The 13,377-nt window shown below is 38.0% G+C and overlaps 1 protein-coding gene across 3 annotated transcripts in view; it reads left to right on the top strand.

Annotated features, from left to right (window-relative positions):
- Positions 1–13,377, top strand: part of LOC142014190 (WD repeat-containing protein 89-like) — a 111,810-nt gene that overhangs the window by 26,671 nt on the left and 71,762 nt on the right. Inside the window, exons 2-3 of one of the 3 annotated variants that reach the window (XM_074996331.1) lie at positions 3,429–3,518; positions 5,283–12,229. The exons of 1 other annotated variant lie outside the window; for it this stretch is intronic. In XM_074996331.1, the coding sequence (XP_074852432.1) occupies positions 3,429–3,518; positions 5,283–5,834 (642 nt within the window). In that variant the 3' untranslated portion in view covers positions 5,835–12,229. Of the gene's footprint in view, positions 1–3,428; positions 3,519–5,282; positions 12,230–13,377 lie in introns of those variants that run through there. One more of the 3 variants, XM_074996333.1, reaches the window with a different exon arrangement.

The raw sequence follows: 13,377 nt of genomic DNA, 5'->3' as shown, positions 1-13,377 counted from the left end.
TGTATAACTTGTTTGTACCTGTGTATAAAGATGTCTTGGAGGAGCTGTCTTGGCCCTGCTGAGGGAGTAGTGGGACCTCCCAGTGACTGAGCTGGTCCATTGTCAGGGGCTATACTTGCACAGTGGTTCAGGATGTTCTGCTGATAATTACTGTACTTCATTGGCCACACACCTGACCTGGTGCTTTTGATCCTCATCTGATTTTGTGGTCTCTTGGGCTTTTTTCCGTGTCTGCTGTGTTGACTAGTTATGCAAAGCTAACGCAACACACAGGAGGAGCACACACGGCAGAAAGCTTATAATCATCGAACAGAGCGAGAAACACTGCTGACTTCTGGGAACCACATTACGTTTTTATTAGTATTTCTGGGTTGCCTCTTGTAGTCTTGCTATAGTAGATTGACTCACGGAGTAGATGCCTATAAAACATTTCAAGTGTTCTGGGAATAACTGATTCTAAGTGCTGGTTTGAATAAATTTAACTTTTGTTTTGTTTTCCTGCACTATTCATTTTTTTTGAATAATAAGCAGATAATTAATTGTTTAATGAAGTCTGTAAAATCTTCAGAAAGGAACTTATTTTTCCCACTTTACAGATGGGTAAATTCAATATTGTGGGTCACAATCTGACATTTCTTTGGATCTACAAACTTGAAATCCTTGAAATGTGAAAATATTCAAATAGCCATAATAAAGTGGTTTCTTTTGAAGTGTTAGTGAAACTCCTATATCAATACATGGGAGCAGCATCATGTATTGTATGTTACTTCCCAAAAACAGAAAGTATTGTATAATCAGATGAAAAATTCTAGCAAGGATTATTTGTAAAAATCTAGGTAGTATTAGTACAGGGGAGGAAACAGAAGTTAATGGAGGGTATTGTGATGTTATCAGGGTAAGAATACTTTGAACATTTTATATTATGGTATTTATAATATTTAGTAATCCCAGTAGGAAAAAAACCGTGTGGATGGAAGCCAGCAGAATCTCTCAAGTCTACACACTGGCAACAGTAAACAAAATGTCTTGCAGGCCACACATGGAAGCCTGATGAGCTGCAGGTTGCCTGCCACTGGTTCAACAGATAAAAGAATAAGTGGATAGGTAGAGGATAAAAATAGCAAACTGCCCAGCATGACTGAGAGAGACCAAAAGCAAAAAGTAATTAGACTTGAATATTGGTATGATGCATATTTCCAAAACAGACTTGGTTTAGTGTGGTGGTAATTTTGTGTGAATAGTATCCAAATAATTTAAACTGTCTCTACTCTCAAATCTACATCCTTACTGTGTTATGGTATTATAATTGTATACATATACATCATACATATACATAATTGTGTACACGTGTTAACTTTGTGTGATGCTTAATAGGTAGACATAGTCCTGCCTAGCAGTGCCTGTATGGTGAACATACAAGCTTTTGGGGTTGTTTTGACTGGTTTGGCTGAGTGATGGGAACAGGTGCTTTAGGGTGAGGCATTTGGCTTGGACAGAGGGTGGAGGAGCAGGCTGGGGGTCCAGGGTGGAGGTGGGTGGTCTGGGCAGCTGGTAGAGGCAAGAACCACATGGGAATGTGGGATTTGGGTAGGAGGGAGGGTTCAGGAGCATGGTGCTGGTGGGGGGAGTGGGTGTGGGCAAGAATGCAGGAAGGATCTGAGGGGTAGTGAGTCTGGGTCGGAGGGTGGGTGCAGAGTAGGCTGAAGGTCCAGGTTTAGGGTGGGTGGTCTTTACAAGTGGTAGGGGCTGGAGCAGTCTGAGGGTGGGGGTCTGGGCAGTAGGGAGGGTGTAGGTGGACTGCTGGGGTGGCAGTGCTAGGGTGGAATGGACTGGGCCTGTAGGGTCTGGGCAGGACGGGGGGATGCCTGAGGATGATTGGGGTTGCTTACTTGGCTCAGTCTCTCTCCCTTCCATCCCATATCCCACTACTCCTGTTGACTGGGATTAGCCAGTCGGAGCAGCAGGCAAACAGCCTCCAGGCAGTGCTTTTCTGTTCTGCTCTTCCTGCAGCCAGGCAGAATGGGGAGCACCAGCACACACAGTGCTTCTTCCCCCCAGTCAGGCAGCACATGTGGCTCCAGTCAAGCTCTGTCTCATCTGGCTCCAGCCCATGAGGCTTGGGGCTTCTTTCCCTCCTTTCTCCCCCCAGAAGTGGGGAGCCAGTGCTATCACTCCAGCCTCACAGAGGGGCTGCGGGGCAGAGCACCAGCCCAGGTTGCTCACTGCAGGGCAGGGCAGAGCTGAGCTCTGAGCCTCATGGGCTGCGTCCAGCCCTCGGGTTGTAGGTTCCCCACCCCAGTCTAAAGCTCTGATGCAGCAAAGTACTTAAGTATGAGCTGAACTCTTTAGCTACTTAGTTTTTAAACAAAACAAAGCAGCAGAAATGTAGGACTTTACAGACTGACAAAATTATTTATTTGGTGATGAGCTTTTGTGGGACAGACCCACTTTATCAGATCCATCGAATAAATAATTTTGTTAGTCTGTAAAGTGCTACAGTTCTGCTGCTTTGTTTTGCTGGAGTACAGACAGGTCTACCTCTCTGTTACTTAGTTGTTTAAAGTTAAGCAAGTGATTTAGTCCTATTGGTTTTTTGGAAGTTACACACATGCTTAAGTAAGAGAAGGAGCCGTGCTGGTCTATACACTATCAAAACAAAAAGCAGTCAAGTAGCACTTTAAAGACTAGCAAAATAATTTATTAGGTGAGCTTTCATGGGACAGACCCACTTCTTCAGACCATAGCCATACCAGAAGAGACTCAATATTTAAGGCACAGAGAACCAAAAACAGTAATCAAGGAGGACAAATCAGAAAAAAAATGATCAAGGTGAGCAAATCAGAGTGGAGGGGTGGGGGAGGAAGGTCAAGAATTAGATTAAGCCAGTATGCAGACGAGCACCTGTGGTGACTTAGAAAGCTCACGTCCTGGTTCAAACCACGTGTTAATATGCTGAATCTGAATATAAGATGCTTAAGTGCTTTGCTTGTACTCAGACCTAACTCAGTGGAAAGTAAAAGTAGGCTCTGAAGATGTCTTTAAAAGAAGAGTGGAGGGCATTCATAGGCCATTGCAATCAGTAGTAGAACTAGTAGAATGCCTGAGATTTGGAAGATAAGGGGGAATTATCACCAAAATGAGAGATGTTAGGAGGCAATTGGTGTGAGTTGTGTTAAAGGAGAGGAAGAATAAATGCATGCAATATGCTTGGGGAGAGGAAGTGAAGGAAAGGTTGTGGGAAACAAGTGAGGCTTTTTTATGATAGCAAAGATAGAATGTAATGATTTTGTGGCAGCAGCATACTGGAACTCCTTTTTATGGAGATTTTAATACATCATGGAAGCAACTAATGTTTTCATAAATCAGAGAGATGTGATTATAGACTAATGGCATAAGATTCTAATACATTTTTTGTTTTTTTTCCCCAGTATCCCCTTGCATATGGTCTGATTCTTGCAATCTGTTGGTGTTCTCTGGTTTGTTTTAGTCGAATTTACATGGGAATGCACTCGATATTGGTAAGAGAAACACCACACATTAAATCTGTTACTTTACACAATGGTAACACCATAAAGCTGCTTTCACATGCCTCTGTAATACTCAGATTTTTAAATTATAGTAATGCGTCTTGTGCACTGTGGTAATGTGAGGGGCTTTTTTGAGCATGTCTTGTTATATATGTGGATCCAGTGTTCTATTGTTAAATTTAAATGAAATTTTTATGTACTTTATTAGAAAATAGAAAAACTAGATTCTACAAAGATTTTACCTATTAAGTTTATAAGTGGGCAGAAAAGGCAGCTGTCTGGAAACCTAGTTTCTTTTGACATAATTTTTTCAAGTAACAAAATCTAAGTAAATATGAGCCCTTGTAGAGAGGTAAGCTCATATGCTGATTGGATTTGTAACTAGAAATATCTTTCACCATACATACTGAAAATAACTGTATAAAGCATTTTTTCACAGACTGGTTGAAAGCACCAGTATAAAGGTTAAAAATTCTGTATCAATCTTATTAACCTATATTGGTTGGTTACACAATTAAAATTGATCTGCACTCTTGTGTGCAGTTTCAGTTCAGGAAGTTATAGGCAAAGGGACAACATTGACCTCTCCCTCTCTTAGGATTCTTCCAGAGGAAGGTTGAAGTCCTCTGTTAAGACATGAGGAAAGCCTTTGGTGCTCATTCAGCTTTCGCTCAGCTTGACAGTTGCAAAAGCATCAAGTTGAATCTTATTTAAGGGAGGAAAACTTCCATGCTACAGCAGTGTTGGGAAGAGAATGTTATTGATCAGTAGGTTTGTGTTGCCTTGATATTCTGGAAGATATCTGAATGGTCAAAGGGCTTCTCCCTTCCAGCTCATCTCCTGCTTTTCTTTTTACAATGAAGTTATAATCCTCTTTTAATGACATGTCTTTGTATAGATTAGAGACTAATGCTAGGCTGCTTCTATCCTTGTGTTAACAGTAATGCAGCATGATGATGATGGCTTTATTGGACCAAAAAAGACAGTTGAATGAAGTAACTCTTTTTCAAATGCACAATTTTGGTAATTCACAACTGGTAAATCAACTATGAAACACATCTGGCAAGTTAATATGTTAGTTATGATGTAACAAGATTACCAAAGTAAGGCAGTCTCTTTTAAAAACAAAAACAAAACAAAAAAAAAACCCAAAACTATTTTATGGAAGTATTTTTTGTTTTAAAGAAGCACGCACATTATAATTGTAACGAGATGTCTGGGACGCAGCAGAATCATTTGAATGGATTCTTCTTAATATATTACAGCTGTGTGTCTCTATATACTGTAAAGTGCAGAGATATCTGTACTTTGCAGCTGCAATCTCAGTGTGTATTTTTGTTGTTTTTCCCATTCCTAGCTGGGTCTTTCACAGCAGGGTTACCTACGTCTCACTCTGAGGAGTGCAGATACCAGAATGTAGCAGCTTTACATGAGAGTTAGGACCACGTCACTGAAAACCAGTCCCTTAAAACCATCTCTGCTGAATTTTAGGCCCTTTATATGTTGCATTAGAAAAGTAACAAGTACAATTCCTTCCCCCTACAATTGGAATGGATTACAATGTGAAAAGTTAAATGTAAGAAAAAGATTTCAAGCACGTGGAATCTTCTCTACCTACAAAGCATCTAAACTATTCTCCATGGTAATGTAAAGTGTAATATTAAATAGTTATTTCAAAGTTGGATATGAAAGAAATCCTGGTAAAAACGGAGTGTATCTTACTAAATTATTGTCTCTCTTATCTCTTCTCAACAGGATGTTGTTGCTGGATTTCTGTACGCTATTCTCATCTTGGTTGTCTTCCATCCAGCTGTGGACCTGATTGATAACTTCAATTTAACTTACAAGCATGCACCACTAATTATCATCAGTCTTCATTTAGCCTTGGGGGTTTTCTCTTTCACTCTTGACACCTGGAGCACATCACGAGGAGACACAGCTCAGATTCTGGGTTGTGGTGCTGGAGTCGCTTGTGGATCTCATTTTAATAACATGTTGGGTCTAATGCAAGATCCTTCCCCAGATACATTGCCTTTAATTCCTTCCTCCATCACTGTGACTTTATTTGGAAAAGCCATATTGCGGTTATTGATTGGCGTAGTAATACTATTATTAACAAGAATAGTGATGAAGAAAATCACCATCCCACTGGCCTGTAAAATGTTCCGTATATCATGTGATAATGTACAACAAGCAAGGCAGCGCATGGAGGTTGAACTTCCCTATCGCTATATTACATATGGAATGGTTGGGTTTTCTCTCATGGTTTTGGTTCCTTTCCTGTTTCTTTTTATTGGTCTTTCTTGATGTAGACTTTATCCACTTGATGGGGGAAGAAGGGAAGTAGTTGCCTAATATAAGAAAAGGTGCACTGGTTTGGTTTTGGCAGGCTTGTGAGCTTTGCTTTAGCAGGGACTTTAACAGCAATATATAACAGGCAATGCATTTAGCAGGTATTGCATATCTTGGGTATGGGGTTTGGCCATAAGCCAAGAATTACTGTCCTGAGAAGTGCTGTACTCTAAAAATGCCATGTGTGTTCTTATTGCTGTAATGGGCTCCTTGTGTGTGTACACACATGCAATACATGTGTGCACACTTAGTGAAACGCATCCTGCTATACCTGCATACTTTGACATATTGACAAAGATGTGTCTGGCAATTGATCAGAAGGTTCCATTTGTGTTCAGTTTAAGTCATTTCATAATATCTTAATTATTGAACAACAGTTACAATGGAACAGCTTATGTTTTCCACAATTCTTCCCCAATCTCAGATGATTAATATAGATGGCCTTTTCAATGGATCAAACTTTTAGTGAAATCAATTGTAAAAACTGAAGTTACTTCCTTCAGTCCCTTCCACAAAATAAAATGTCTAGGTTGGCATTGGTTTGGGGTATAAAAAAACTGTTAGATTCAGGTACTGTATTTCTGGCTTAATAATTGTGCCTTTCTGTTGCTAAATTAAGAAATGCCATATACTGTGATGTAAAAACCTGACAGCTAATTTTATTTTAAGTCATACATAATTAGGCAGATATTTTAAATATGGGTGTCCACATATTAGAATGGTTAATTTTAACTATATGGCTCACAATTTAGCCTATATTTAGAATTATGTGAATGGAATGAGTTGAACAGTGAAACACAAAGCTCAATAGGTTATGAACGGTCAATAATTCCCTTTTGTAGGTATTTTTATGTACATTGTCAATTACAGGTAAAGGATATATTTTTCTGCAACTTGTTGTAATCATTTATATGCTGGACAGGTATGTCCAATAGTAAGTAATAAATTAGAAACAATAACAGTACACAACCTTAATAGGCCTCATTTGTTTTGCTATTCCAAACTGATTTTAAAGGGGCCACTATTTTTAGAGGTGTGCCTAAAAGATTTTCTTATCTGACTTTAGAAAAATATTTATGCACAAATTACATAAATACTTAAAATATCGTACAAGTGTTACCCATACCTAGACAAAATACATAAAGGTCAAAGCAAATTCTAACAATTCTGTAACAGATTAAACTAAATGTTAGAAGCAAAGATAACAGCATTATAAATGCATAAACTGTGCATTAGTAGGTTGTTTTCAATGGCTTTTAACAGTAATGCACTTTTCAGCTTTATATTTGCCTTCTTTTTCGCTGATAAAGAAGCTACAATCCTTGGAATATCTAATTTACATGAATCTGCATTGAATTTAATTTTGTCCATATAATGTTTAGGTTCATGTATTGCCTAAGCGGTACATCAGGAGTTGGTGTTGGTGTATTCCAGTATTCTGACAAGACATAACTTGTGTATCCATATTATGTGTTCAGGAAGAACCTTTCTTGATACAAAGCTTTCTTTTCTAGTTAGCAGTTCACTTTAACTTAACGGTTTTGTAGAAGATAATTTGGAATCAGAACTTTATGATTTGGAGCTATGAACTCCAAACTTTGTTTTTAATAGATATATTAACAAAACTGAGTTAGAGCACTGACTGACTTCCAATCTCTTATTAGATCAGTCAGTAGTTCTTCATATGGTACGCCAACATCTGAAGTTGTGAAAACTGAACTTTTCAGATAACCATTTAGAATGCACTGTTGGTAACGAATGTATTTCATGAGTTCAGTGTGTTAAACCACTAACTGTTTTAATAATTGAAAGTTTAAGCTTTCAAAAAATCTTGATTAGCTTGTATCAGTACTTATTTGTGTATTTATGATTTTCTGTCTATTCCTCTCTTAGAGCTTTGTGCTTAATGTTCAGTAGATGTTGAATCCCATTTCCAAGCTGTTGAGAGAGGGGATTTTGTACTGGTGTGGTTTTGGATAAGTGCTTAGTCTGAACAACTAGGGAACATACATAAAGAGGATAACCTCTTAAAGCCCTCTGAACAAGTAACAAGGGATCACAAAAAAGAGGCCTTCTCCTTAAAGCCCTCAGCAGATAATTTGTAGCTCATGTAATATTAAATTGGCCCTACCACAGTTAGAAATATTATTTGTAGAATAGTTTCCTTTAATTTAAATACCCTGACGAGAAATGTTTAAATAATAGTACAACAGGGCAGGTACACAAGAACTAATGGTCAAGTAAAAAATTTGCACTCATGGTTTAGAGGAATTTGAAATCCAAAGGATGGGATTTTTCTTAATGCTGAGTTTATAGTTGGACTGCACTGTCATACCAGGAATGCAAAAGAAATCTCTGTTGCTGAGAGAGCTCATTGTGTAGTAGATACAAAATCACATGAGGTGATGGCTTACACAAGACTAGGAAAAATTGCACTGTAGCTTGTTCTCCATATATTTTTATATTTTGTACATTGCATTTGGTAGTCTTAAAATGTCATTTTCCATGCACAGTGTAGTTTATTCTACAGGAAAAATGTTTATCTGAATGTCAATTTATATAGCACTTTTACAACCCTGTCCCTAGACCATTGCTGCTTACTCAAGTTTACATGAAAATGGAATATTAAAACCTTTCTTTCATGTTTATAAGGGGCTTGGATCATGTGGGTAGCGTAACAATGTCATGCAGTACAGAAAGCAGTATGGGGCAGGGGAAGGAGGCAGAAATGCAAACATTTAAACAAAGAGGAACTATTTAAAAAGTTAATAGGAATATTTGCTTTAAAGTCTAATTTTGTTTTGTGATTATATTTTCAAAAATGATTCTTCCAGATCTGTAAAACACTTGGCAGTGGATGTAACTTGAACATGTTTGACCTACACAGATATTCTATTCCTTTGTTAATGGAGTTGAACATGAAAAACGGGGGCTTAAAGCTGGAACATCAGCTAGTACCAAAATAAAACTATCTACGTGCTTTAAAATGATGGTGGTTAGCAGTCTTTTCCGAATGGGAATAAGCTTGAAAGAACTGGAGGAACTTTTAAGGGGTAGTGGAAGAACTTAATTATTGAAATACAGCTGTGCTAGAGAATTTTCTCAATTCCAGATACTGTCAACTTTTAGAAATATGCTATTTTCTTTAAGTGTATATTCATTACTAAAATATATTAGAATATTACATTTGAGGTGGTTATATGCAATTTAAATACAACTGGAAATATTATTAACATAAGACCTAATTTGTCAAATAATTTTCCACAAAGCCAAAGAGGCTCTAAAGTACTGACTTTTATGTCTGCCTTAAGTATGGAAGCAAGATGAAATTTTTCTGACCAAGCCCTTAAATAAGACTATATGTATTACAGTGTGTTTAAAAATGTATCCAGTCTATTACTTTTTCATGTTTACAGTATAACTGCCCTTTTTGCTTCCTAAACTTACTTTTAGTTTTTAGATAGTGTTTTTTTATGCAGGCATGTGTAAGGCTTTTAAGGCTTTCATTACATTTGCCTTATTACTTAATTTGCAAATAACATTTTAAAAAATATTTTAAAGGTAAATTGGCAATCTAAAATTAACTTTTGCTTTGTTTTAGGTTTACTTGGACGTCTCCTGGTTTTTAGGTATAGCTTTTTCCTGAAAGCTAGAAAGATGTATTTTAAAAAATCACATCTCTAAATATACTTTCTTTTCACCACAACAGTGTTAATTGTCCAGATTTTAAGAGTTGTCATTTTTTCCTTTTTTGATGTTACATTTTAACTGTTGCTTTTGTATATTGGTTACTCATTTCCTGGTTTCATGTCCCAGGGACAGTTCTATACCCTTTGTAAACAAATATAAGCATTCTGCGTTACCTATGTAAAGATTTTATTTTTGAACTTGTAAATATTTAAGGGCTGTTTGTGGCTAATGTTCGTGAGAACAAGCCATGCATGCTATAAGTAAAATCACCTGTTGTGCTGAAAGTGGTTTTATCTCAGTATTTGTTTTCTAACTATGAAAGAGACAGGCAGGCTTTTTAATAGAAATATTTTAAAGTGTTAGTAGACAACATATGGGAGAACAGAGATACTGAGAGCTCAGCAGGGCTGATAACCACCATGGGACGTGGGTCAAAATGGGAGAGGGGGGCCAGCTCCAAGAACCTGGAAGGGGCCGGACCAAGGGCAGTCAACCGTTAGCACCACTCAAATCATGTTGCTGCTTCTCTCCCTCTCCACCGCCCCCTCCTCTAAAACCAAGTGGAGCAGCGCTGCCAGGAGCCACTGTTGCTGCCACAGTAGCAATGCCAGTGGCCAGAGGTCTGGGCCCCTTTGAAAAAACAGGATGTGGGGCAATTGCCCCCTTTGCCTCACCCCACCCCCGCATTGGTGGGCCTGCCCTGGGTGTTTTCTCTCCATGTCCATGCATACTGTGCTGAAAATGTAACTTTAAGGACTTGACCCTGCTGTGGTGTGCAAACATGTATCACTGTGCCTGTGGAGTAACTAACCTTTTAAGATACAAATATATTCTTTTTGGGAACTGAGCGATTGTTCTCTATAAGATAACATTTAGGACTCAGGCCAATTTCACAGCTGTCTTTTTCTGTTTTAAGGTTTTCTATATCTGGAACCAACACTACATTTGTAAAAGTGGATTAAGGCATTCCCCTTTGTATTATAATTATGAGGAAACACAAGATTCCAGAGTAAAACCATAAAGCAGAAGAATTAATATACAGGGAAATGTCAACATGTTAAGGTCCATACATTCTATTCAGTTCTTTTAATGGTGTTGTGAACTTCACTGAAATATTTTAGAAGTGACTTATGAAGGAATTGGAAGAAAATTGATCAGGCTTATGGCCTTACATTGCTGTCAGGAAGGCTCCTTGAATGATTTGCATCAGTTCTGTACTCAGAAACAGCTGACAAAATCTTAGTTACTGCATTTGTAGCTTAAAAAGCTGATCCTGTTTAGAATTTTTGATGTATTTAATCATATACTTTTGCATAATTTGCATTGGTTCCCTGTACAATACTTCCTTCTGAATCTAAAAGGAAAAACACCTTAACTTGGAAAATAAAAGCAGATTAGGCAGTACTGGTGAAAATCCATTTTAAATTGCAAATATGCCATGCTATATCCAATTCCAAATTGGAAACTATTTTGGAAATTATTTGCAGCTGCTGACCAATGAAGATTGGTATATTCAAAAAAAGAAAAGAAAATTTTGGCTTTTTTTCAGTAGCCGTTGTAAAATTTCATAGTCATATTGATGGGCTGCCAATGACAATGAAGGATTTAAAACACGCACATTAATATTTGAAAATGTTTTTGGTATATTATTTTGCTCTGGAAATAAACTAGACATGAGTGGGAGAACTCATCAGAACAAATTGATAGTAAATGTGTATTTAAAATGTAGTTGCTTAATCAATTGTTACTTCTTGCAAGGTCCAGGAAGAATAGAACATATTAAAACATTAAATGGGAACTTTTATTTTGCAGCTATTTATTTTATTGCAAATAAGGGCTTTATTAAGTTAGAGGTTTTTAGTAGTACTTGATCTTTGTTAATTTTTATAGTTACTTCAATTTTGGTTTTGAAAGTCTAATGAATATCAAGGTTACTATTACTGAAATAGACATCAAGTTTCAGAACTTCATTCACATCACCTAAAACCAACATAAGTGAAAATAAGCAAATTCAGAAACTAGTAACTTGGGGGGAAAAGAGCCTAAACCAAAACAAAAAATTCCCACCCCCATACCATCAAAAAACAAAAACCATCCAAACAAAAAAACCTCTAAAGAATAAAAACTCACAGGCAAACTGTGAACTGAATTTTGGAGTACAGGAATGTGATGTCAGATTTGGCTGATACTCAAGTTTACAGGATCTGTAGCATATTGCAGTTGAAATAGGAATTTCACAGAATAAGATGCATATGAGTGTAATCTGTTATGTTTTCACCCATTAACATTATGTCCATTGATGAAAGCAAATATTCACTGTAAAATACTAGACTTTGTTCATTTTGTGAGGCTGTCAGGAAAATTTCAGTAACCAATAATAGATTTTAACCTATTATCAGCCTCTCAAAATCTTGAAGAAAGCTAAAAATAAGCTCACTAGCACATGCCCCAAATTATTTGCAAGATCATGTAATTGTTACTGTGTGATAGTGTACAACCTGACATTTAAAGATAAGAACGGTTCAGGTATTACACTATTGTTAATGTTTTTGCACTCGTACATGCTTCACAGTTGTCAGAATTTAATACTTAAAAGTTTAACTGAAAACAAACATCTGTAATTCCATCTGCAGTGACTGGATAATAAACTACTGTTGAAATCGTGATCATTTGTGCTTCCTGATTTAGAAGAACTGTGGTTGGGCCCTAATGTGGGGGTAAATTGTTGGCCTGAGAAAACATGCATATATTTAGCTCTTCATATAGGAAAAGTCATTCGGACTAAAAGGCCCTGTTGTAGCTTTGCTTGCAAATGGAAGTTGGGCTGGAAGAAAGTTCTAGACTTAAACTTGTTGTATGGGCCCTGCGCTGGCTCGGGGGAGGAGCTCCATGGGGGGCTGGGCTGGGCTCCATGCTGGCAGGGAAGGGGCTGAGGCTGGCATAATGCGTATGTTTGGGGGAGGGGTAGTGTCTGTTCGGGGGGGGCTGAGCCAGGCCCAGAACTGGCTGGAGGAGGGGCTGTGGCTGGCATGGTGTGGGAGTGCTCCATTGAGGGAAGCTGGGGCAGGCCACATGCTGACCATAGGAAGGGGTTGGGGCTGACATGGTGTGTGGGGGAGCTCCATTGGCCCTATGCTGGCCAGGGTCTATGCTTGCCAGGGGAGGGTCTGGGGTCGGCACAATGTGGGTGGTGGGGGAGGGGATGAAGTGGTAGAACCTTGCCTGGAAAGGCAGATGAATGGACACAGCAAAAATAGTATATAATGACTAACGTGCAGCATTTTCACATCAAACATTGTCATCCTTTGGAAAACAACACATTGACAAGATTTTTGCTGCCTTATCCAGTAATGTGGATATTTCAGGCAGTGTCTAGTATCTTAAATGAGAAGCTAAATCACTGACACAGTTAGATAAAAACTTTTTATTGCTGAGAACTTTTGGTCCTATCTTCTTTAGCACCTCCCCATTCCTTACCATTTCTTGTTCACAGAAGCGGGCTCCTGAGAATCTGATAGAAGTTTTTTTTAGAAAACGAATCAAAGCAGGCACAAAAAGCAGCCAAATGTCTGATACGTGCTTTGTACTACTTATTCCAACCCCCAATTTGAGATGGAGTTTGTTTATACTAATTTAGCACCTAGAAGCCTTAGTCATAAACTAGGTCCCCATTGTGCAATGTGTACACATACAGATAAGGCTCCTTTCTCAGAGAGCTTACAATCCAGGTATAAGACAAAACAACAGATGGGTTCAGACAGATGGAAGAGTACATAAAAACAAGGTGGCAATGTTGGTTAGCATAGTA

The sequence above is a fragment of the Carettochelys insculpta genome, chromosome 6 (genome assembly GCF_033958435.1).
Source record: "Carettochelys insculpta isolate YL-2023 chromosome 6, ASM3395843v1, whole genome shotgun sequence".
NCBI lineage: Eukaryota > Metazoa > Chordata > Testudines > Carettochelyidae > Carettochelys > Carettochelys insculpta.
This window is presented reverse-complemented; position numbering and strand designations above follow the sequence as displayed.